This window comes from Alexandromys fortis, unplaced genomic scaffold (genome assembly GCF_014885135.2).
Source record: "Alexandromys fortis isolate MF-2015 unplaced genomic scaffold, M_Fortis_MF-2015_v1.1 scaffold_34, whole genome shotgun sequence".
Taxonomy (NCBI): domain Eukaryota; kingdom Metazoa; phylum Chordata; class Mammalia; order Rodentia; family Cricetidae; genus Alexandromys; species Alexandromys fortis.
Genome location: NW_026067933.1, coordinates 7,876,103 through 7,899,840, shown reverse-complemented (window position 1 = coordinate 7,899,840; position 23,738 = coordinate 7,876,103). Strand labels below are relative to the sequence as shown.

General features: G+C 34.9%; 1 protein-coding gene across 2 annotated transcripts in view; it reads right to left on the bottom strand.

The window, feature by feature from the left end:
- Positions 1–1,941: 1,941 nt before the first annotated feature.
- Positions 1,942–23,738, bottom strand: part of Asz1 (ankyrin repeat, SAM and basic leucine zipper domain containing 1) — a 47,840-nt gene continuing 26,043 nt past the window's right edge. For both annotated transcript variants that reach the window (XM_050145920.1, XM_050145919.1), the window contains exons 5-13: positions 18,290–18,401; positions 17,550–17,684; positions 16,785–16,909; positions 15,919–15,994; positions 14,990–15,046; positions 13,984–14,093; positions 5,531–5,636; positions 4,678–4,791; positions 1,942–2,344 (exon numbers count right to left, since the gene is read on the bottom strand). In XM_050145920.1, coding sequence (XP_050001877.1) covers positions 2,192–2,344; positions 4,678–4,791; positions 5,531–5,636; positions 13,984–14,093; positions 14,990–15,046; positions 15,919–15,994; positions 16,785–16,909; positions 17,550–17,684; positions 18,290–18,401 — 988 coding nt within the window. In that variant the 3' untranslated portion in view covers positions 1,942–2,191. The remainder of the gene's footprint in view (positions 2,345–4,677; positions 4,792–5,530; positions 5,637–13,983; positions 14,094–14,989; positions 15,047–15,918; positions 15,995–16,784; positions 16,910–17,549; positions 17,685–18,289; positions 18,402–23,738) is intronic.

Here is a 23,738-nt window from a genome sequence, read left to right as displayed (position 1 = left end):
CTATGTCAACTTGACATTAGCTGGAGTCATTTTGGCATTTTGGAAGAAATCAGATGGACTGTGGGCAAGCCTGTGGTGTAGTTTTTTGATTGATGGATATGGGAGAGCCCAGATCACTGTGGGAGGTAGCACTCCTGGGCTGGTGGTCCTGAGAGCTCTAAGAAAGCAGGCTGAACAAGCCATGGGGATCAAGCCAATAAGAAGCACCCCCTTTTGGCTTCTGCTTCAGCTCCTGCCTCCAGGTCCTGCCCTGGCTTCCCTCAGTGATGGAGTGTGACCTGAGAGTTCTAAGTGGAAATAAAGTCTTTGTTTCCCAAGTTGCTTTTGATCATGGTGTTTTATCCACAAACTGAGGGGAAGTGTACATCCTCTTCAGACACTTCATTTCAGCAAGTGGCTACAATCCCCAAATTGGTTCCAAAAACAGGGACACTTTCTGATTCAGACTAAAATAATTCCCAATGACATCTGTCTCTGTAATTGAAGAAGGCACTTAGTAGTTACCTATTCCAGGAGTAATGATTTCCACTGCCTTAAGCCCATAAAGTCAACTAATCAGAGTGGGAATTACATTTTAGATTTCAACTGATTCTAAATCATAAGGAAATATTTATTAATTTTATTGATACTTTAACTGGAGAAGTAATTTCAATAAGTACAAAAGGATACCCTAATTATTTTTAGTCTATAATCTGAAAATCACAGTGTATTTTTCAAGACAGGAATAAGGCTTTTAGAAGATGCGTGCCTGGCACTAAATTTATAGTATCTATTTCCTTTCATCTGAAGAAAACTGGGACAGAGTACTTCACTGTAAAGAATTCTATGATAAACTCTGGAAAACAAGTCATGTAAATTCACATCTGATGGCTAAATACTGAACTTGATTTTGTTAGGAAAAAGCAGTGGTACCCCCCCCCCCCCAGAAGAAAGAGCATTCTTCTTAAAGTACACCGAAATAAAAGACCACCGAGTGGTTTATCAGGTAGGATGCCTGTCACTTTCATACTTTTATTTTTAAAAGGAAAATAAAAGTAATGTGTACTAAATAACTTCTTGTTGGGAGTGATACACCATCTATTAAAACAAGTTCCCATGTTTCTGTCTATGTCTTGAACTGGCTTAAATAGGAGATATCACAACATGCTTGTTACATGTAACATACATGTTACAGGATGTTTGCTGGAACAGTTGAGTGTTAGGTGCCTTTTGCCATGTAATTACCTTCCAATGACACACAACTGATGCCTCTGCAAAATGCTGGTTTGAATCTAGCAGCTCTGGTATTAGGAATGGGCAGAAACTGCTACTCATTAGTCCTTATGCTCGTCTCTCATCCTCAACTTCTTCCCCTTCGCTTGCTGTCAGCTCCTAACTACAGAAAACTGACGTTTCCAGTACAGCACTAAGTCAACTGAGTCTTGGATACCATACTACCTACTAAATGGTACCTGCCTGTTTTACATTTCACTTTTAAAATTTGAATGTCAGTATATCAAATTGAAAAAATACAACTTTAAGCACTTTAAAGGCAAGAAATTATATACCAAAAGACATTCGCTTTCATAATATACCTAAAAGACTATATATAGGATATTCAGCAAAAATACTTTACATAAAAATGCTAGTGTATTTTGTGCCTTACTTTTTCTAGATTTTTTATTCTGACTGTAAAATACTTTTTAAAAAGTATTTATAAAGATTTTCACATTTTACTATTACCTTTTGTCTTCTCTGATACTTTCATAATAATTCATAATTTCTTTAGCAAAGGCATATAAATAAAAAAGCAGTAAGATGATCCTTATTATATAAAAACAGATGGGAATAAGGCCTAGAAGGAATATCAACTTATGAACTCTTCACAGATACTCTTAAGCTTCTTTATGACAAGTGAGCACACTTTCTTCAAATGTAAAGAATATCAAATGTTTATTCTGCATGTGATTTAGTCAGGCTTAAATGAAAGAATTATCCATAATTTTCTTGATTGAAATTAACATAAGAATGTAATAAACTGTATAATTCAAACTGAAGTCACTTTCTAAAGAAAAACTCTGTTTATGTTATCATAATTTTTCCTATGGAGTGTGGGCAAGGAAATAAAGCTATGCTGTACAATAAAAGATCAAAAGTAATGCTGTGACATTCTGAATAAGATGTACATATATAACTTGGATAAATATTAGAATTATTTTCTCTGGCAAGTTAGCTTGCAGATGAAAATCAGCAGCCCAAATCCACAGACTGTAACTGCCGACCTCTTCAAAATTCGACTCTTCCACGTAGACACTTCCTCTACTAATGGGATATGAGTTGGATCATTTTCCCGTTCATTCTGCATCTGATTTTTAGCATGAAAAACAAGAGTTAGTAGACAAGATACTGAAAATTTAAAAAGTTCATATTAATTCACCGGAATTAGATAGAAAGAATTCAAAACTCCATGACAGACAGATTTAAAGTGAACATATATGCCTTTACCAGTGTATTTCCTGGGTGATTATCACTTTTACAGTCATAATAAATACTTTCATAGATTATCACACTTTAAAATGGTGCTTTTTGTGTCACGGGACAAAGTTCCTTTCATGTCAACTTGAAGTTTCTATTTTACCTATAATGAATAACAACTGGAATTTATTTCCTTCTGTATTAAAGGCAGCCCATAAAAGGCAGATCTATTCTTATGGCAAATCTACAATACCAGCTCAGTAAAAATCAGAAGGCAGTGCATTGTTACTGCAGGAGCAATTGCATCTAAGGGTCTAAGTGCTTCATGAATCAGTTCTCAGCAATGAGAGTTGATTTCCTAGATTGTGTCTAAACCCCCACAGAGACATTTTCTGTGAAGCAGCCTCCCACCAGTGTGTGTGTTGGTGGCGGGTGTGGAGGTGGGGAAAAGGTGAGAGATAGCTGCTGGGGTGGGTCAAGAGAAGGAGAATAAGCAGAAAGCAAAAGATATTTAAAAGATAAAAAGAACTGGACACATTCATGGAGTGATATTTACTAGAAACATCCTGCACTAGGGTGACGATAGAAATACTTTCAACAATAGCAGGAATAAAGACTTTGAAATTCTACAGTGTAAATATTTAATTTAAAAGTCTACAAAATTAATTTCAAATTCATACTAGAAAAATGAACTTTGATGCCAATCTCATTAAGACCGTAATCTTGGTTTAACTTCCAAATGGCTTCATTCAGCAACAGATTCTTTTTTGACACTGATGCTCCATTTACTGAATCCTGAGACAGCCATTCCTTTATTAACCGATGACCCTTCCTAACAAGACTTGTCAGTGTGTTGGTTTGAAAGAGAATGATGTGGTGTTAAAGGCTAGCCTTGACCTCTCCTACCCTCTCTTTGTTACTGCAATACACTTATCTGTGATAACTCGTATACTTTTTTGAAAAGTTCCTACTAGTGAATTTTGTGCTGCCAAAAGCTTAAAACCCAAATTAGTATCCACTCCTGCCACAAAAGTATGTTTTCAGGAATTTTCTACATTTAAAGTGATGCTTTCAAGGAACTCTCCATATACAAATTTTTCTATTTTTCCATGGATTTTCATGAAGAACTTCATGTTGAATAAAAGTAATTCCACTTTCCTTCCATTTGAGATGAGATGGAGGAAGTGAAAATGAAGGGTGTTACATTTGCTTCACAACTTTGTTCTGGATTTAAAAGACTTCTGATTAAATATATTTTAATAAGGGAGATGATAAATTACCTTGAACATGAAGTTTGCCTTCAAATTCTTTTGTAAGATATTGGTGAAAATATTAAATGAATCTTATGCTGAAGCTATAAAAGTCAGATGTATTTCAAAAGTTTTGTAGCTATTAAACTTATTTATTAAATTGACAGGGACTCAGAGTGAGTCTTTTAGGAAACTTGGAGTGTTTCCCTTTATTTTCCAGAGTCAATAAAGGCTGCTATTTTAGTAGCTTGCACCTTGTACTGATAATTTTTTTAAAGGGGAAAACAACCTGCCTTTAAATCTAGACATATACTGCTCCTATAAAAGTAAAGACAGATAAAAAATGCCTACATTCTAAAAAGTTAAATTGTAAAAGATGAGTCTGATCAATAGAAGTAATACTTCAATGCCAATTTTATCTCACTAATAGAACTAGTAAGTATTTCATGTGGACTTTTTGCATATGTACAGTTAAAGGTAAGTAATAGTGTAATATCTGTCTTTCACAAGTGAATAAATGATTACAATTATTTTCCATTGCTTTCCAATTCTTGTGAACCGAGGGCCTAAGCAAACACTCTATCTCTAAACTATACCCAAGCTCCTGAGTGTACAGATTAGTAAATAAACATACCACAATTATTAACTTATCTGCCTTGTATAGGACACCTTGTATGGTACACAGAATTTTGGAATAAACTGTTAACAAAAGGTACCACTATTTTATAGGGTGTACAAGCAGTTTCGCATAAGGCTGTGTTAAAGTGGTATGTTTGTTTGCTAATCAGAAGCACAAGAAGCACACAGTCTTTTTTTTTTTAATGTGTTTCTTTCACACCCAACAGTACCTGTTTCTTATGTGCATTTCTCCCTTTGGAAACTGTTCTTTACTATTTCTCCATGTGTCCTACCGTTACCCTTGTCTGACATCGTGCTCTGACAGGTTTCCGCCATACTCATGTTAAATACATACCTTCTGAATCAAGTCCTTCAGCTTGCAGACCTCTTCATTCAAATCTTCAACATTACTAACCAGTTCTTCACAAACTGAAGTAAAGTTTCTGGGAGAAGCCCACTCTAGTACTATCTGTTGAGATTTCCAGAAGTTACATTAAAAATGGAAATAAATTTTCACAATTTATATGCACAAAGATTATGACATTCTAAAAGATTAAATTATATAATTGACCATTTTGTTCATAATAAATCTTGGTAACAAAAGTCAGTAACTTTATACAAACAGTTAAATCAGCTTGCTATATGAATTCCCTAAATATATATTTATATGTAGAAATTAATACTAGCAAGATTTGTGATGAATAAGTTTTTAAAAATTTAAAAAGTGACATTCTTAGACTAGTATTATACGTTAACACAGGAAAATAAGTCTGCTTAAAAATTTTCATTCCAGACAAACAGGCAAAACAAAATCAGAAAAAAACTTTGCTTTTATAAGTCAGTATCTATTTAAAATTTCCTTAAGAAAAACTATATGTCAATATAATTTTTAAATAACATTCATTTTTATACTAACACTTTTTAATTTGATCAACTGATCCTCATTAACAACAAATGACAATTTCAATATAGAGATTGAGTTTAGATTACGGTTTCCCTTATTCCCCCTTTGCTTGAGGATGAAAGTACATGTTTTTATAATGGATTAGACATAGAAAAGAATATTCAACAAAATTATTGTGATGGGATTCATACTGACCAACCAACAGAACTTTATCAGATCAGAACTGCCTAATGAGTTATCATGAATCCATCTAGCCCATTCTTCAACACCCACACTTCGCATGGAGCAACTCTTGCTAAATTACCTTGTGAGAATTTACAGGCAACTCAGTGATGATATTCTGCACAGCTGTGATTAAATGACCACATTGCTTGTTTAACTTCAGAAGGAAGTTGAGGAACTCATCACCACTGAAGAAAGGAGAGAAATAGGAACCAGTTAGAAGTGTTTTGCTTCATTCTACCAATCTAATTTTAACATTAATGAGGTTTAAAAAATTATCGACTATCCAATATGTACTGGGAACTGAAATGGGCATTATGTATAAAAGAATACCAAGTCTCGATCCCAAGAATGATGAATTCCTTTACCACTCCTTGTTTATTACATAGTTTTTGTGGTATGGGAATAGGACCTGGACTTTGCACTTGCCAGATAAGCTCTGCCACCAAGTCAAAGCCCCTGCTCCAAGAATCTCAAATTCCAAGAGGAGATACAGACATGAAATTATTATCTGAGGGGATACATAAAGAAGGAGGATTAAAAAACCAATATTTGTATAGCTATCACAGAGGATACTGAATTGATTATTTTTACATGGGTTATTTGTTTTATTTCTCCCGATCAGTGTCTGAGGTGTCTAACACCTGTTCACAGCTAAAACTCACAGAGAATTTAATACCACACACTATGGTGGGAAAAAGAATTAGAAACAGTTGATAGAAATGATACTTGGATTGAACTTGGAGCCAAATAATAAGTTTTCCATTTAGGTAAGAAGTGAAGAAGTTCTGGACAGAAAGACTTGATAGCTATAAAAGTACAAAAGTAGAGGACCTGTTAGGGCGTGACTAAAGTAAAGTCATCAGAAAGTAGTAGCAATAGGGTGAATGGAACTACATTTCAAAGAATTTTGTATTTCTCATAATGTAGGATTACTAAAAGAGTACAAACAGGAAGGGAGAAAGGCAAAACTTGGTATAAATTTTACTTGGTGACTGTTGTGGATTAAAGTAACATAAAAATGGAAGAACTGGAGAAATTCCATACTAGAGAGAGACAACTTAAGGTAAAGAACCAGCAGTCTTGTTGGAAGGAGAGGTAGAACTCTTTTTAGAAATTTATAGGAAATAAACTGAAAAAAAAAAGAAATAGAGTGTATGTAAAACAAAAACAACTTAGGATGATTTTCATTTTTTTGTTTCACTAGATGGATGTATCACTAAGTAAGGAACTGAATTTTTGGTTGGATGGGGAGTAGAGTAGAAGATGAAGAGAAAACATTATAGCCTCTTGGGTTGGACTGAGCATCCACGTGTAGGGAGCGTTCAGATTTTTGGCAAGCCTCATGTTAAGTCAGATATTTCCAACTCTTTAGAATGGAGACAAGACTTTCAGGAGGCCAGAAGAAAACAATATAAAGTACTTGGTATTCTGTCTAGCAAAGGGTTGGCATTCAAGTGAGTTGAATTATGGTGTAACCTCAATGACATGAGATGTGCAGGTGGTAACAATTAGTAAGCAGTAGAAAGTGTAAGTCTTAGAAAAATGTCTATTCTGAGATCTATAGACTCTAAGGGAACTGATACAATTCAGAGATAGTAGGGAACATCAATAAGAAAAAATTATCTTATATTCACTAGTGTCTAAGTAGACTAGTTATTCCTTCTAGCACGTGAACACAAACCAACTATAATTCTGAAGATCACAGAAAAAAAGGATATACGAGAAGAGGAGAACTGAGAGCAGTAATCACAGCATAGGGAAAAAGAAAGGTTGCCGGGGAAGCAGAGGGGAATCAATCAGAGTTGACCATTCTCATGGATGGCAGAGAAGGGGAAACTTTCCAGGAAAGATGGCTGAATACCTTAAATATCCATTCATCAATTCAGACAGGAGACTGTCTGAGGACTAGACAATTCGACAGTGGAAACCCACACTATCCAACAGAACAAATATCCACCAAATTAAATAAGTGATTCAGAAAAATAGAAAAGACAAATTTAAATGGATAAAATGGGAACACGTTACCATAAAATGCTACTACAATTTAGAAAACTGGGGAAAAAACTGTACAGTATGCCAATAATATCTACTAAAATAGAAAACATAAAACAATCCTCAACTATGGAACCAATACTACTTTTACCTCCAAACAACATTCTTACATGTGTCTCTGGCCAAATACTATACAGTTTTACACACTAGGATAAAAGTCTTTAAAGAAACAGTGTCGACTTCCAAAGAAACTATTCCCTACAGTACCTTACTAGGATGCATACAGCATTTTCATTTAAAGGAAGCCTGTTAGCTATTAGACTGGAAAACAAAACAGAGTATAGACTATCTATCTAGGCACTGACTACATGGCTGCTTCCTCTCTCTTTTGTGTTTGGTCTCATATAGCCTAGGCTGTCCTGTAATCCACTATGTAGCTGTGGATGCATGGAGTTTCTGATTCTCCTGTGTCTACCTCACAAGCATAGGGGTTATATAGGCTTGCTCCACCCCACCTGTTTGATTCCTTTCAAAACCAAAGTGAAAATAAATAAAGGTCTTACTACTTTATTTAGAAACAAAAACAGTATTTATAAAAGCATTCTTAAAATTCATATTATTTTTCTTTATTACATGTCCTGATTTTTACTTTAGAAAGAACAGAAGAGAATTCAGAGCATCAAGTATTATTCATGTTGCTTTGTGTTTATGTACTGTTTGTACACATTATACACACATATACTGTATATATATGTACATGCATACTGTATACATTTAGAGTTAATGCTCTTCTGATATTTGAATTTTGTTTGCTACAATAAAAACACTAAGTACTCAATAGGTGATTCATTAATACCATATGTATTTAATGTAACGAGTTCAAGGACGTTAGAAATCTATTGAGAATTAGCAATGAAAACATCAAATGATAGCAGGTATAAAATTATAGACAGTTTATCCATAAATACATGTGAAATAGAAACTCACAAGCACTTATTCTGAAGACAGTAAGGAACTCAGTTAAAAACACACTTGCAAAAGTACAGCTTTATTTAATGTGGTGGTTTACATAAGAATGGCTCCCAAATGCTCACATACTTGAATACTTGGTCCCCAGTTGATAGAACTATTTGGGAAGGGTTAGGAGATGTGGCTTTGTTGGAGGAGTACCACTGGAAACAGGCTTTGAGGTTTCAAAAGACTAGTGCCATTCCTCTTATCTCTTTCTGTCTCTTCCTCTTGATCAAGGATCAGGATGTAAGCTCTCAGCTGTTGCTACCTTCATGCCTTCATTCTGCTTTGAGGGACTCTAACCTTTTGAAGTCATAAGCCCAAACTTAACACTTTCTTTTAGAAGTTGCTTTGGTTATGGTGTCTGTCTTAGTCAGTGTTCTATTGCTGTGAAGAGACACTATGACCAAGGTAACTTTTTATAAAAGACAGCATAACTGGGCACTTGCTTACAGTTTCAGAAGTCAGTCCATTATCATGGCAGGGAACATGGTGGCACACAGGCATATGTGGTACTGGAGAGATAGCAGAGTTCACATCCTGATCCACAGGCAGAAAGAGAGAGAGAGAGCGAGAGAGAGATAGAGGTAAATGGAGAAGGAGAGGGAGAGACTTGGCCCCCAAGTAACACACTTCTAATCCTTTCAATCAGTTCTACTCCCTGGTGATTCAGCATTCAAATAAATGATCCTATGCTTCTACTTAAAGCACCACAGTGCCTTATCACACTAAGATGAGAAGAAAATAGTAGTCTTTCTTCTGACATATAACTATTTGGACCACTGAACAGTAATGGGCAAGCTACATAAATCACAGCTCTAGAGAGTACCAATCGTGTCATATAGCATGTGTACGGTATCTTCTACCACTGCTGCATAATACACAGTCTATAGAATATTGCATGTAGCCCTAACAATTTGTCTGCATTTAAGGGATTCTAAATAAGCAGATATGACAAACGTAAGGTGAATTATTTGATCAAATGTGTGTGTGTGTGTGGGGGGGTGAACTAGAGAAAACTATATTTTCCTTTTCAGAGGATTATACTTTGTCCCAGTAACACAAGGATTGACAGTGTGACCTACTTTGGCACATAAAATAAGACTGCAACTTTTTTTTGAGATTATAATTACATCACTTCCTCTTCCCTTTTCTCCTCTAAACCCTCTCCTTGCTCCTTTCAAATTTATGCCCTCTTTTTTCATTAACTGTTGTTTTATATATATATATATATATATATATATGTGTGTGTGTGTGTGTGTGTTTGTGTGTATACATATACTTCTAAGTACATATAAACAACCTGCTCAGTCTGCATAACGTTGTGTGTATCTATATGTTCTGTACTGGATAACCTTGGTATGCTCTTCCCCAGGGAAGACTCTATCTCCTACTCTGAGCATTTCTAGTTGTCTGTAGTTCTTTGTGTAGTTTGACTCCTCATTAACCTTTCCCCATTCACATTAGCATGTCTATTGCTATAATCTTTATTAAGCTCATGTTTATGCAGTTTGCGAGACTTCCTAAGTATTAGCTTCTGACCTTCCCAGAAAACATGATTTTACAGCAAACTTTTTATTCCTCTGAGTTTACAGAGCCATTGACTAGTTCTGCTAGTTGGCTATGTCATATCTCATCTCTTGTCATGGAGGAGCATGCCCCAGATTGGAGCAGTTCTAGCCTGATCTCAGAGTAACAAGGAAGAGGGGCAGTGACAAGGATAAATCAAGAACTGAACTTCACTGTGACTGATGTTTAACATTTATAAGCAGATTAGGCCATATCAAAAATTTGAAGTCTAAAGCTGGGCGGTGGTGGCTCATGCATTTAATCCCAAAACACGAGAGGCAGAGGAAGGCGGATCTCTTTGAGTTTAGGCCAGCCTGGTCTATAAGAGCTAGTTCACCAAAGCTACACAGAGAAACCCTGTCTCAGAACAACAACAACAACAACAAATCTGAAGTCTAGTATTAAGATAAAATTTAATATCTATGGTTAAAACATTATAAATAAAAGTACTATATACTCACTGTAAAATAACTGAAAAAAAATCATACCATCCAAAGATAATAAGTAGTATTATTTTCTGCCAAGATATTTCCTTATAGTTTTTCCAGTATTTCTTTTATGGATTTCTAAAACTAATATAATATTTAATATGCAAGTTTACATTGTGCCTTTAACATACCATGAATATTTTTCCATGACATTAAGTTTCAAAATAATGTTAATAATGGAAAAAATCATGTTTCTACAATCTAAGCCAACCATTTCTCTGCTGTTAATTACATAGAAATTTCAATTTTGGAATGTTTAGAAATAAAAGGCGTGAACTACATATTCTACAAAAAATATTGGACCTTATAGATTTTTGAGATGGAGTAGCTTCTTGATGGACTTATATTGAGATACTTTTGACACATTCAAGTGGATTTTAGGTAGCTCAGAGCTCAAAGAAAATGTCTGAGGAGAGACTGTGAATGCTGGTTAGTTTGTTCAAAACTAATACTTAAATTTAAAATTTAAACTCTGCAAACATGCCAAGGCATAAAAAAGTAAATGAACAGTATACGTGCATTCTTGTAACAGATTACTTTAGATATTTGACACACACACACAAAAAGTATGTTAAAATAAATCAGTGGTTTAATTGTTGAAATAAAATTATCAGGTGATTACAATCAATCAATTCAACTTTTCCTGCTGTTAGTTTTCTTATGACTTAATGACTAATTTCTTCTTTAAAGGATGGCTTTAAACAAATGGAAAGCAAAACCTTGTCTTTAAAATCATGTAAACACAGTCTATGATTTAATAACAAGGTCAAATTCCTGGAATATGTGCCTGACATTTTTATTTTTTAAAAAATTCATCAGTTTTAATAAGTGAGCTATTCATGATTCTACCCTCTTTAGGTCTATTAAAGGCTACAAATACATTCATATAGGCAACTCTGCCATCATTAAAATAAGTGACATTAGTGGTTGCAATCTACAAGTTAGTCACCTAGGACCTGGAATTATGTCTATTAGAAACAAGGATGGAACAATAAATACATTTGAGAAGGGTTACTGATTTTAAAAAGCTCACTACTGAGATCCTCTACAATGCATTTAAATATTTAGGAGCTATAATATTATCTAGAAATGGTAACATCAAATACTTAAGGCCTTCCTGTTACATGGAGGAAAAAAGAGACAAAACAATGAGAAAAGAGTATTTATACTGTGACCTCTTTAATAGGCTTTAAGACAGCAGGATCATAAAAATAGGTTCTTGGAAGAATTCTCTAATTCTAAAACAATACAGAAATCTATTTGACTAATAGTTACATAACTAATGACAACAAGGCATTTGTAAGTATTTTTTTTATAGAACACAAAGGTTAGCTATCTGCTGGTGTTGCTAAACACGTGTTCAACATTACCATGCTGTTGGAAGAAAAACAAAAATTGCGTGTTATTTAGGATTTCAAAAATCTATGTGTTTTATTTTAAATACAGGTAATACTGACAAATAAAAATATTTGCAAAATGCACAAGGTAATCAATCATAATTTAAAAGGCAGAAGCCTTTCAGCTTTTCTAGTCTATGTTTAAATTCTACCTGTTCTTTGTAGCTGTCACAAAGTAACTGAGCTAAATCAAACCAGAAGATAACAGGAAGGTTTCTAAGCATATGCAAATTAAAGGACATGCATTTAAACAATATGTGAATAAAGACGAAGCCTTGCTGGAAAATGACAACACATAGAGGTCTATGAAAATGACCATTTAATGTATTAAGATTTTTGTGTCTTTCAATTACATCCATATTGAGAGGAAAATACAAATGGCCACCCACATGCTTATATAACGAGAAGGAATGCCAAACAAGGTGGTGTGCACCTGTGATCCTATACTTGGGAAGTTAAGGCAGGAAGATTGAGTGTTTTAGGCCTGTCTAGGTTTATAGAAGATCCTGTCACAAAAGTAGGAAGAAAGGGAGGGAAGGAAAAATAGAAATATTCTATCTTATGAACAGATAAAAATTCAAAGCATATATATTCAACATCCAAAATTCAAAGCAGGCAGAAGTAAGAAAACAATAAGGGTAACAGCACAAACCAATGATATTAAAAGCAGTAATAAAACAAAAGAAAGGCTCTATGGGCTGGTGAGATGGCTCAGTGGGTAAAGCACCAGCCACGCCTGATGACCTGAGCTCAGGCTCTAAGACTCACATGGGGATAGGAGAAAACTAAATCCCATATATTGTCCTGTGTTCCCACATGCATACGGTCTCATGCACAAATCCCATCCCCACACAGACACAAAAATAAACATTAAGTTAAAAAGGAGCATGTACCTAAAAATTAATAAAACTCTAGCAAGACTAAAAGAGATGAAAATAAGCAAGGATAACATCAATATTGGTAATGAAATGAGATGTTATAATGTTGTAATCAAAAGGATAGCAAGGAATATCAGCAACCCTGTATGCCTGTGATTCAACCACCTAGTGAGTAATGAACTTAAATACAACAAACAACTAAAATAAAGCTAAAATAAAACAGCTACAGCTTCAATAGTTTGTAACTACTAAAGAAGATACAATTGTGATGAAAAGCATACCCTAAGGAAACCCCAGGCCAAGCAGTTTCAAGAGAGAAATCTACATAAACCTTTGGAGAAAAATAGCACTAGTCTCCACAACCTTGTCCGGAAAGCAGACAAGACTACTAATTCCCTAATGATCTTGTAATGCGGTCACCCCAAAGACAAGACACCATAGAGAAATTAGAGTAATAGCCTCACAAATTTAGATGTCATCCTTACACAGTAAAGCTTGAAATGGAGATAAACTCAAGAGAAATGGTTTCTTTATGGCCGTTGTGAAAATATTACCATTTTTCTTTTTTCTTGAAAGAGTATCCGTGTGTGAGCTCATGTGCGTGCATGAGTGTGTATACATGTGCTTAATATGGCAGTCAGAGGACAGCCTCAGGTACTGTTCCTTTACATTCTGTTCATCTTACTTTTTTTCTTTAAGACAGTGTCTTGCTGGCCTGGGACTCACTGAGGAGGCTGTGCCAGAGAGCTCCAAGGATCTGCCTGGCTCTGCCTCCCCAGTACTGAGCGTCCTGCCTTGTTTTAGAAAGATTTAGGGACTGAATTCAGGTTCTCATGTTTTCATGGCAATCACTTTAACAACTGAACAATGATTCCAGCTCCATAATTTTCAGTTTGGCACCTAACATCATTTAAAGAGAATGAGAATTATGCTAACAAAAATATGGTATCTTTTATATGGTGTGATTTAGCAAGCTGCAATAAAAGACATAAAAATTATAAGACTGTTTCGCTTCTTTGTAAAATAGTTCTATGGGAAATTAACTTTATAAAGTGCATTTGGTTCTAAGTAATACACTACTGTGTATCTAAAAACCTATTTTCCTGGGAAAATGGAAGCGACAAATTAAATACTTAGGCATTAAACTAAAAAGAATACTTTATTGTAAATGATATTAGCATAAACTGATAATTTTACCTAATTTCTAGCTTTGCCACTTCAGGTAATTTTCCAAAATTTATCTCTTCTACTTCTAGTTCCTTGAGAGCAGCCAGAATTTTTTGCTGATCTTTACTGGTAATTCCATTCTAAGGAGAAATAATTGAAAGGTTTAATAAGATAGTTACATTTGAATAATTTTATATCCAAGACCACTAATGCCATTTTCTAGATTAATTCATATCTTTCAAAATAGACAAATACTGGAAGTAATACTCTTAAACATATTATTTGCTTATACTTCAACAAAGTTGTATCATAAATAGTTTGGGTATATAGTTGACTATAGTCATTGTTTGCAGTGTATAATGGTAACTTTGATGGATTCAAAAGTCACATTATTCGAACTTAAAATATTATCATTCCAAAATACATATCAAACAGTTTTTCCTTCAAAATATTTAGGATGTTAATAGTAATAAGAGAGATTTAACTTTTTAACCTGTATTTTACCTTCAATATTAAAGTAAACTTCTTTCCTAGATTTAATTACATAGCATGTTATTTTGGCTTTTAGTGATAGCGATTTCAAGTAACCAATGTGGTATTACAGTAAGATCGTTACTTTAAAATAGCCTCCTTATCAAAGTACCTCCAAAACGTCACACACCTATTTTGAATTTATTAATAATGGATGGTAACATAATTGTTGCTGATTTGGAAGATAAATGTGTGTATGCCCACATTAAAAATCACCTCTTCCTTCTAGGCAGCCCGCTTTACAGATCCACTGTCCATCTGAAAGTGAGTAGTAGTTCTCGTTGAGATACAGCAATCCTACAAAGCCTGATGCTAAAAGTCTGTAATGTTCTTTAAACAACTTAATATTACAGTACAATTTGCACATGGCAATCCACTGTTGTTTCTAACCAAGAATCTGCAAAAGATCAGTCTACACAGCCCTAAAATTTTTAAAATAGAAAATAAAAGAATGTGCAAGTTTAAAAAGCCAACGAATATATCTGGCATTGTAAGTGATTCTTACCTTTGTAAGCTCGTCTTTCTTCATGGTCAGAAGGTGTCTTAAAGTTATATCCCTTTCCTGCACAGAAGGTAAAAATCCCACCATTCAGTGTAAACAATTCAAAGCAAAGCAGGAAAGGAAACAGAAGCTGCCCCTTAACTGCTTTCTCAAGTTTTTCAGAGGGTACGTAGCTCACGAGCTACATCACTGGCTAGATAGTATATACGCACAGAAGCACTCAGTATCTAGTTTCCCAGAATCAAAGAAAATGGCTAGCACTCATATCTGCTTAGAAAAAAGAAAACATTCTGGAAATGTGACAGAAACTGTATTTTATAAGTAGCTAAATTTCACATGGCATCAGACCAAACTATCAATAATATGATTTCTGACCCAAGATGTCCTCGGATAGAAGTTTCAGCATTGTACAATGAATCAAACTCAGAAGTACTGGAACTAATGTTTATAATCCTTAACGGTCCTTTGCTTCAGCATCCTTATCTACCTGGTAACAATTGTCATCTACTCAAATCCTGCTACATAGTTCCTGGTGTGTGACTTAACTTAATCTTCATGAAAGCCTATAGTTGTCCTTAAGGAAAAAATGATATTTAAGTAGTATATTCTAGTTAATAACCAGAGAAAATATCTAATACAGGATTGTCTGGTTCAAAATCATGCTTCCAGCATTCCACACAAGACAAGCAATAGCTGTAAACATAGGGCTTAAATGTGTACAGATGTATCAGACAGATGTTGTGAAATCCAGAAAGATTCTAATTTATATAAATTCCTAAGTTAATAATTTTTGGATGTGCTTATCATAAATTTAAAACTAGGGTACTCTACAAATGAAGAAGAAATAAATGGCATTCTTATGAACTAAAATTTAATTTTATTCTAATATAACCACAAACATAAAATGTACTCAGCTTTCCATGAAATCCTACCTTTAATAAGTCTGTCATATGCTCAAGTCCAAGTCCATGTAAAAATATTTCCAGATCTCCAAACGCTGTATATGGACTATAACAGATCATAGCAAGGTCAGTTTCAGAATAAACTATACATACACATATGTGCATGTCTATTAACAGTAAGCATGGAATGGGCAAGAATGAACCCAGGCAGGATATATTTGTAAGTTTACACAGCACATTTAAATGCTGCATTAAAGGAATAAACCAGGTTCTTTCGTTGTCCCCTTGACTCCCACTTCCCCTACTTTTTATCCCTTTCTTCCCTTCCCTTTTAAAGCTGAAAAGTTAAACTCATGGCTTCAAATAATCTTAGCAGTGAACCACATCCCCAACCCCAAAGTTTCTTAACTAAAGAAAGGGAAAACATGGGGGATAATATTCATCTCAGCTTTCCTAAGATTTAAAATAGTCACCAGTATGTATTTGTTATGTCTTTCCAATGCAATAAATTAGAAGGTGACTATAAATGTAGTAACTAGAGAATGGTTTGTAGCCATGTGCTGAACAAACGGATTAGCTTATAAAACCAGAGATGATAGAAATAACCAGAAAATAAGATCTAGCATAAACAAGCGTGAATATAATCTTTAGTCTCTTGAAAGTAAAATTTGATATTTTACTAAAAATATGTATTAAGTTCAGTTAGTTAAATAAGTAAATAACTAAATAAAATTCTTCTAAAATTCTGGAGAACAAAGCATCTAAAACTCAGACATTTCTAAGTGGCATTTTAAAATGCTTATAAAAGTTTAATATATCTTAGATAACTTACCAAATTTACTATGAGTAATAAAATATACATTTTATATATATTCTGCTGAACTCAAACATGTTACCTAAATATGTGATCCTTTTCTTTATCAGAATCTGTGGCCAACAGTTTACAAATAGTCTCTTCTTTGGTTAGCTGCTGAAGTTTCCCTTCCAATGGATTTAGAGTCAAAGAAAGAAAGTTGTAGATCTGAAAAAAATCCCAAGCCATTCAAATATAGTATTATTATTATTATCCTTCACACTAAAAAGAAATGTGAACATATTATTTTTTTCTATATAGAAAGAAAATGCTAAAAAAGTGAGTAGTTCAGAGTTTTAATAACTCTGTATTGTGAGGAAACCTTTTGTAAAATCAAGTAAATGCTTCCTTAACCTAAAATAATAATAAAAGCACACCAATTCCAAAATCTAAAGATCAAGGATAGTGATTAATATTTTCAAGATGATATGAAGCATTTTAGACAAATTATTTATAAATTAAATGCTAAGGCAGTCCTTGAAACACACGGTTAGGCTGGAGTGAAGTAATCTGATTGACGACACATATACAAACCCCAAAGTAGTCTATGCCTGTTACAGTGTTACTTATAGGGGCAGTATAAGAGTTCTCTGTCTACTCATATCACTTAAATGATATTAAATGTAATATCAATGTTTTCATTTAAAGGATGACTATTATAGCAAAATAAAGCTTTCATTACCAGCTTCAAGAAGAAAGCCTATTCAAGTATTTAATAATTGTATGTTATTATTATACTTAGGAACTGTGATAAATAATACAAAAATTCTACACAATATAACAACACATAAAGTACACAGGTGAATACCTCAAGATGTTTATTTCTTTTTGCAATCTCACTTGGTGTCCTGCCATCTTTAGTCTGTATCATTTTATTAGCTCCAAGTTCAAGCAACTTCAGAATTACATTTTTATGACCCTGACGTGCTGCCCACGTTAAGGCCTGTAAGTGTGGGAAAGAGGACTGTTTAAAAAGCAGCACATGTGAGACAGATAGGAAATATTTTCACCGATATTTATGGCTCAGTGAGAGGGAGGGAGGGAGGGAGGGAGGGAGGGAGAGAGAGAGAGAGAGAGAGAGAGAGAGAGAGAGAGAGAGAGAGAGAGAGAGAGAGAGAGAGTGGTTAATTAGCAGAATGATGCAATTTCCGCATTACAAAATATAAACATATTCCCAGCTGTACTCACTGATTGTACAAACCAAACACTTTTTACGCAGTTAAGTAAAGTCATGGAATAAAGAACTTATCTGCTATTACAGATGTTTTCTGTGAAGGAATTCATGAGAGTTTTCTAGAGCCCTGGTTTTTCTTGTGTGTGATAACTTCTTTTATTAAGTATTAATTAATTCTCCCTTTCTCTAAGATGTTGCTCTCAAGAGTATTTTCATCTAGCAGTGACTATAGCTCAGGCTTCTTACAACTTTCCTTAACTCATTGACAGTAAACATCAACTAAATAAACTAGTCATTTGTGTAGGTTATTGATATAATAGCAAAGTATCAATGTCTCAGAAAAAAAAGAGTCAACTTGGAAAAGCATTTCTCACAGTATAACCATTCTCATCCTGGGCATTAACTTCTGCTCCATGAGCAACAAGCAGAGCAACAACCTGAGTGTGACCATCTCGGGCAGCATACATGATTGGAGTCATAAGTCGCCTATGGAGGAAGAAGGAAGAAACATTTGTATTTATGTTACCATTAGCAGCCATTCAACTTCATAGACATATGCACACACCAAGTCATCAATAATGTTTGAATAGAGAAGGAAATAAGAGCCTTTAGTACAGCAAATGATTTTTAAAAACATAATTGGGTGTAATAATAGATATATCAACCATACTCCAGGGCAGGCTGGTCAAGACAAATTCAACTCCACTTTTTATGTGTGATTTTTGTTTTATTTTGGTATTTTGTCTTATTGACTATGTTTGTTTTAACCTTTTGTATTGTTTTGTTTTATTAGAGAAGTAGAGAGACAGAGAGAGAATAAAACATGAAGCTGTGTCGAGATGATTTGGGAGGAGAGAGAAGAGGGGAAAATAATATGATCAAAATATACTCACTGTATGTAAAATATTTTGAAATTAAGAGATCCAGTCTTGCAGTAAATAAGTAAAAGTACTGAATACTTACACCATACTGTTTACTAAATAAGTGTGCACACATCTTTAAGTAATTCCTGCCTTCTAACATGAGTAGTTACTTTACATCCTACTTCATAATTTAATCAGAGTGTCTATTCTGTGTATACTGGGAATCCAGTGATCTCATTGGATCTCCTCATGTTTTAATGTGAGCTATTATCACTCTATTTTAGTTTAGGATTGAATTTTATTCTGAGCTAGGACTTACGACAATCTAGAAAGAGATCAAACCATTTAATTTGTCAACTTTTTCTTGAGAACTCTCTGGGAGAGATTAGTGGTTTCCCTATAACTATCACTTCCTCAAGTTAGATTCAATTGCTCTACTCCTAGAAGTTAGTTTCTGGGCCCACTCAAAGGAATCTAGCATCATTCAATCCGCTGTATGTGAGTGGAATATGAAATAATCTGTCTCAAGAGGGATCTGACATTCTGGGTCCAGTGATTCGGAGTCACCACATTATCCGATTTATATGTGAAGAAGTTCAGATTGAAGAATCCCACATTTTGACCCGAAGTCCATGTTTCTATTCACCTTTAGCTATGCTATCAACAAACAGGCTATCTCTCTGTAAGGTTTATCAGCAGAAGATATGTCCTGAACGTGACGTCTTTGCACCAACCATCTTAGCACAACCACTAACACTTGTCCCCTTTTCTTCTCTGTATTTTGAATTCAAATGTATGTTTTTAAGTTCCAGGAATTATTTTTCATGGTATAGTCAGATCTCCTTATGTAACCATATTTTTAAAGCAGTTTTTACTTTTCTTCTTGAGAAATTTTGTATGCTGTGAAAACTGTCAATTCTTTCCCCAGATTTGGGAAAGAATTATTCTCTATTTTGTGTCTGGTTGTCATGTCATTGTTGAAATTGTTTTAATGTAAAAATGAATGCAGAGTCTAAAAAAATCAAGTTTCTTTTTCTACTGGTTCCCTCTAGTGGTCAACATCACCACCAGAGAGAATTAGTTTGCGTTAAATGAAGACCTGGACCAGACAAAGTGTCCTGCAACAAACACATGGGATGATATCATTTAAATGTCAATAGTGTTTCTGCTGCTTTGAGTTCCCATATATTTGACAAAGCATTTTACCTTCACTCTTAGATGATGAAAAGACTAAATACTTAATTTCAGATTCAAATTGATTTCTCAGACCACTTGTCTTTCATACACAGCTGTTAAACTGTCAAATAATGATAGTCATTTCTGCAGAGTATTTGATATGAAACTTATGTCCTTAATACATTTTAAACTTCTTTAAGCTATTGTGAAATTTACTGTGCTACATACACCTATGTCTGTCTGTCTGTCTGTCTGTCTGTCTGTCTGTCTATCTATCTATCTATCTATCTATCTATCTATCTATCTATCTATCTATCTATCTATCTATCTATGTTTTTCGAGGCAAGGTTTCTCTGTAGCTTTGGAGCCTGGAACTAGCTCTAGTGGACCAGCCTGGCCTCAGACCCACAGAGATCCACCTGCTTCTGTCTCCCGAGTGCTGGGATTAAAGGCATGCACGACCACCACCCGGCTATTTTAATTCTTAATTAAAAGTCACACGCCACGTGGTGACTCTTCTCACTGCTGTGACAGAACAGCTGACTAGAGCATTAAGGAAGGGTCTATGTATTCTGGCTCACAGATCCTGTGCACAGTCAAGTATGGGGGAAGTCATGGTGACAGGTGCCTGAGGTCTGTCTGGTCACATCACATCTACAGCACATCCTCGGTCCCGGACTTCAGCCCATGGAATTGTGTCACCTAGTCAGGGGAGACCTCCCATCTCAGCTAACCTGATACAGAAACCCACTCACAGACAGGCCAAGATACTTGGATCCTAGGTAATTCTAGATCCCGTCAAGTTGACAATCAATATTAACCATCACACCTACACATTTACTTGTATTAAAATTCTTTCATGGAAATAAGAATCTTTTCATATTAAGGAATGATATCTTCAGTATATGACAATTCCGGGCCATTAGTGCTTCAAATGTAGCAAATCTACCTTCTATTTTCACCTGGAACCTTCTGTTCATATACAACTCAGGTCTTTCCTGAGTTCAAAACTTAGCTTTTTGGAAGTTTATCAGACAGACAGTCGAACTGCTGACAATGTTCTTCATGTTTCTTATGTTTTCTTATAGATTCCATTTCTATTACATTATGTCATATTCTAGACAGTTTCCTCACATATAGCTTCTAATACACTTAGTTGTTCTCAGCAGTGACATGTTTGACATTATAGAGGTATATTTTGCTTTAATTGACCAGTTTAACACTTTTCTGTATTTGTTTCATAAGCCTGCTTATTATTTGGTGGCATCACATCCCTCTTCCATTCCTCAGAGCAATAAGGCCCTCTTCAGGTTTTCCTTTCTGTAGTCTAAGTCACTTTTCCTGGACTTACTATGCATGTTTACTCTTAGGACAATGGCATTCTCTAAATGTTAAGAACTAGTGGCTATGTCACTTATTTACTGATCTACCAGCATGATGTACTCAGATACAGAAGATCAAGTCACCTGTCCTGCCCCTGTCTGAGAGGAATGAGATTTAGGTATTGTCATGTGTCCCATTTCTTTCTCCAGAGTTATGCCTTTTCCAGCCCAGAAGCACCCCTTTGCTTAAATAGAACTTTATTAAAAGATTTTAGTTGTTTGCTATCTAAATTTGCCGTGGAAGATCAAGACATAGCTTCAGCTTATATGCTGAGGTCATAAAGGTACTTTCATCTAAATTATTGATATTTCAGTCAGATTTTCTACTACAAATTTCATACTATAAAATTCACAAAGGATACAATCCCCTAGGTCCTTTGATTAGGCTATTTAGTTTTACAAATTATATAAAATATCTTTTTAAATGCTCTCACTTTAGAAAACAAATAAGTTTACTCAATCTTCTAAAATTTCATGAAATATAATTTAAAATTTCCTTCGTTTAAGTCCTTAATTTTCTTTTACACATATCTTAGACATTTACGTTTGCTCTCAAGAGTGGGATGGATCTATGACACCATTACACTCTCCAGAGTCACAATTCATAGATTGGAAATCATCTGAATTTTGCACATTAGCATTAGAAAATGACACCCCTGTACTTCTGTCTAACAATTTATGAGCTGATTGCTTTGGACTTACCAATTTTAACATAATAGAATCTTATTGTTTGTTATTCCTTTTAAAACTGAAAACAAATAGGTTAATAGCTTTGCCAGAAGCAACCAAGTTCAATGGCTTAGGTCAGAGTTCACCAAACTTTTCCTATAGAAGACAACAGAGTAAATCTCTTAATCTTTGTGAGCACACATGGATGTGCCACAGTTGTGACATTCTGTTGTGGGACAATGATATCACCCTGTAAAGATTTGTTTCTTGTACTTGTCTAATGAAATGCTGATTGGCCAGTAGTCAGGCGGGAAGTAGTGGTGGGGCAACCAGGTAGGAAGTAGAGGTGGGACAATGAGAAAAAGATAATTCTAGGAAGAGAGTCAGTCTGCAGTTGTCACCCAGACACAAAGGAAGCCAGACACAGAGCAAGCAAGATATGACCACCTCACCGAAAAAGGTACCAAGCCATGTGGCTAACACAGACAAGAATTATGGGCTAAAATAGGTTATAAGAATTATAAGAACCCTGAGCTAATAGGTCAATCAGTTTATAATTAATGTAGACCTCTGTGTGTTTATTTGGAACTAAACAGCTGCAGGACTGGGCAGGACAGAAACCGCTATCAACAAACGGCACCCAACGTGGGGTAACTGCATCCACATAAAGCCGGAGAGAGCTTGGGAAATAATTCTAGACAAAAAGGAACAGAGTTAAGCATGGCTTCTTGACAGCATTTTCTCAGGTGGGCTCTGTTTGTTAGAGGCAAGTATGCCTCATTTAAGAGAGGCTTCCTGACTAAGCTTTAGAAGCAAAATCTTTGGAGCTTTTTTAAGAGGCCCCACCACCAAACACTTAAATGGTGTTTATAAGTAACTTCTTACTGGTGGTAGGGGCCTTAAAATGCCATAGAGTTGTGGCAACAAACATGGTTCCAGACAATATTCTGCCATGAGGCTGAACTCTCAGAAAGCTAAGTAATGGGCTGGATCCAGCCATCAAAGCCACTGCTTTAATCCTAGCCATATCATTTAGCAAATTAAAGACTCATGTGGTCAGAAAAAGAGGAATATACAGTAAAGACAGATTCAGATGAAGAAAACCTCTAAATGGTCTACAGTGTATTTAAAAATATATGTAGGCTTGTGAGACAAAAGAAAAAGGATAAAGTCCTCAAAACAAAGAATGGGAGTAGTTGGGTGTGGCAGTACACCCCTTTAATTCCAACACTTGGGAGGCAGAGGCAGGCAGATCTCTGTGAGTTCAAGGACAACCTGGTCTACAGAGTGAGTGGTGCCAGAACAACCAAAATACACAGAGAAACTTACTATCAAAAAAGCCAAAAATTAAAAGTAAAAATAAATGAAATAGTTTAAAATAAAGCCATGTAAAGATAAAAAATACACAGAGAATCTGGATACTTATGTTATTGTGTTGTCTTTAAATTGTTTGATGGCTGAGGAAGACGTTTGATTATAAATGCTGCTGGATTAATCCAACATAAGTATTTTTGAAAATGCCTTGACTTCAAAATTTATGTCAAAATGTGTTACTTTGAAGAAGAGGTTTTGTTTTCATTTCTGCAGGAAATGAGAAGCTGTGGGTTCAATCTGAGTTAAGAAAAATAAGGTTTGATCAAGGAAGACCACCTGAGAAATCTCTGGTAGAAATGGATGGCCCAGATGTCTGAGTTCTACATCCAGAACAGATTCAAGACTGCTGGCTGAGATGA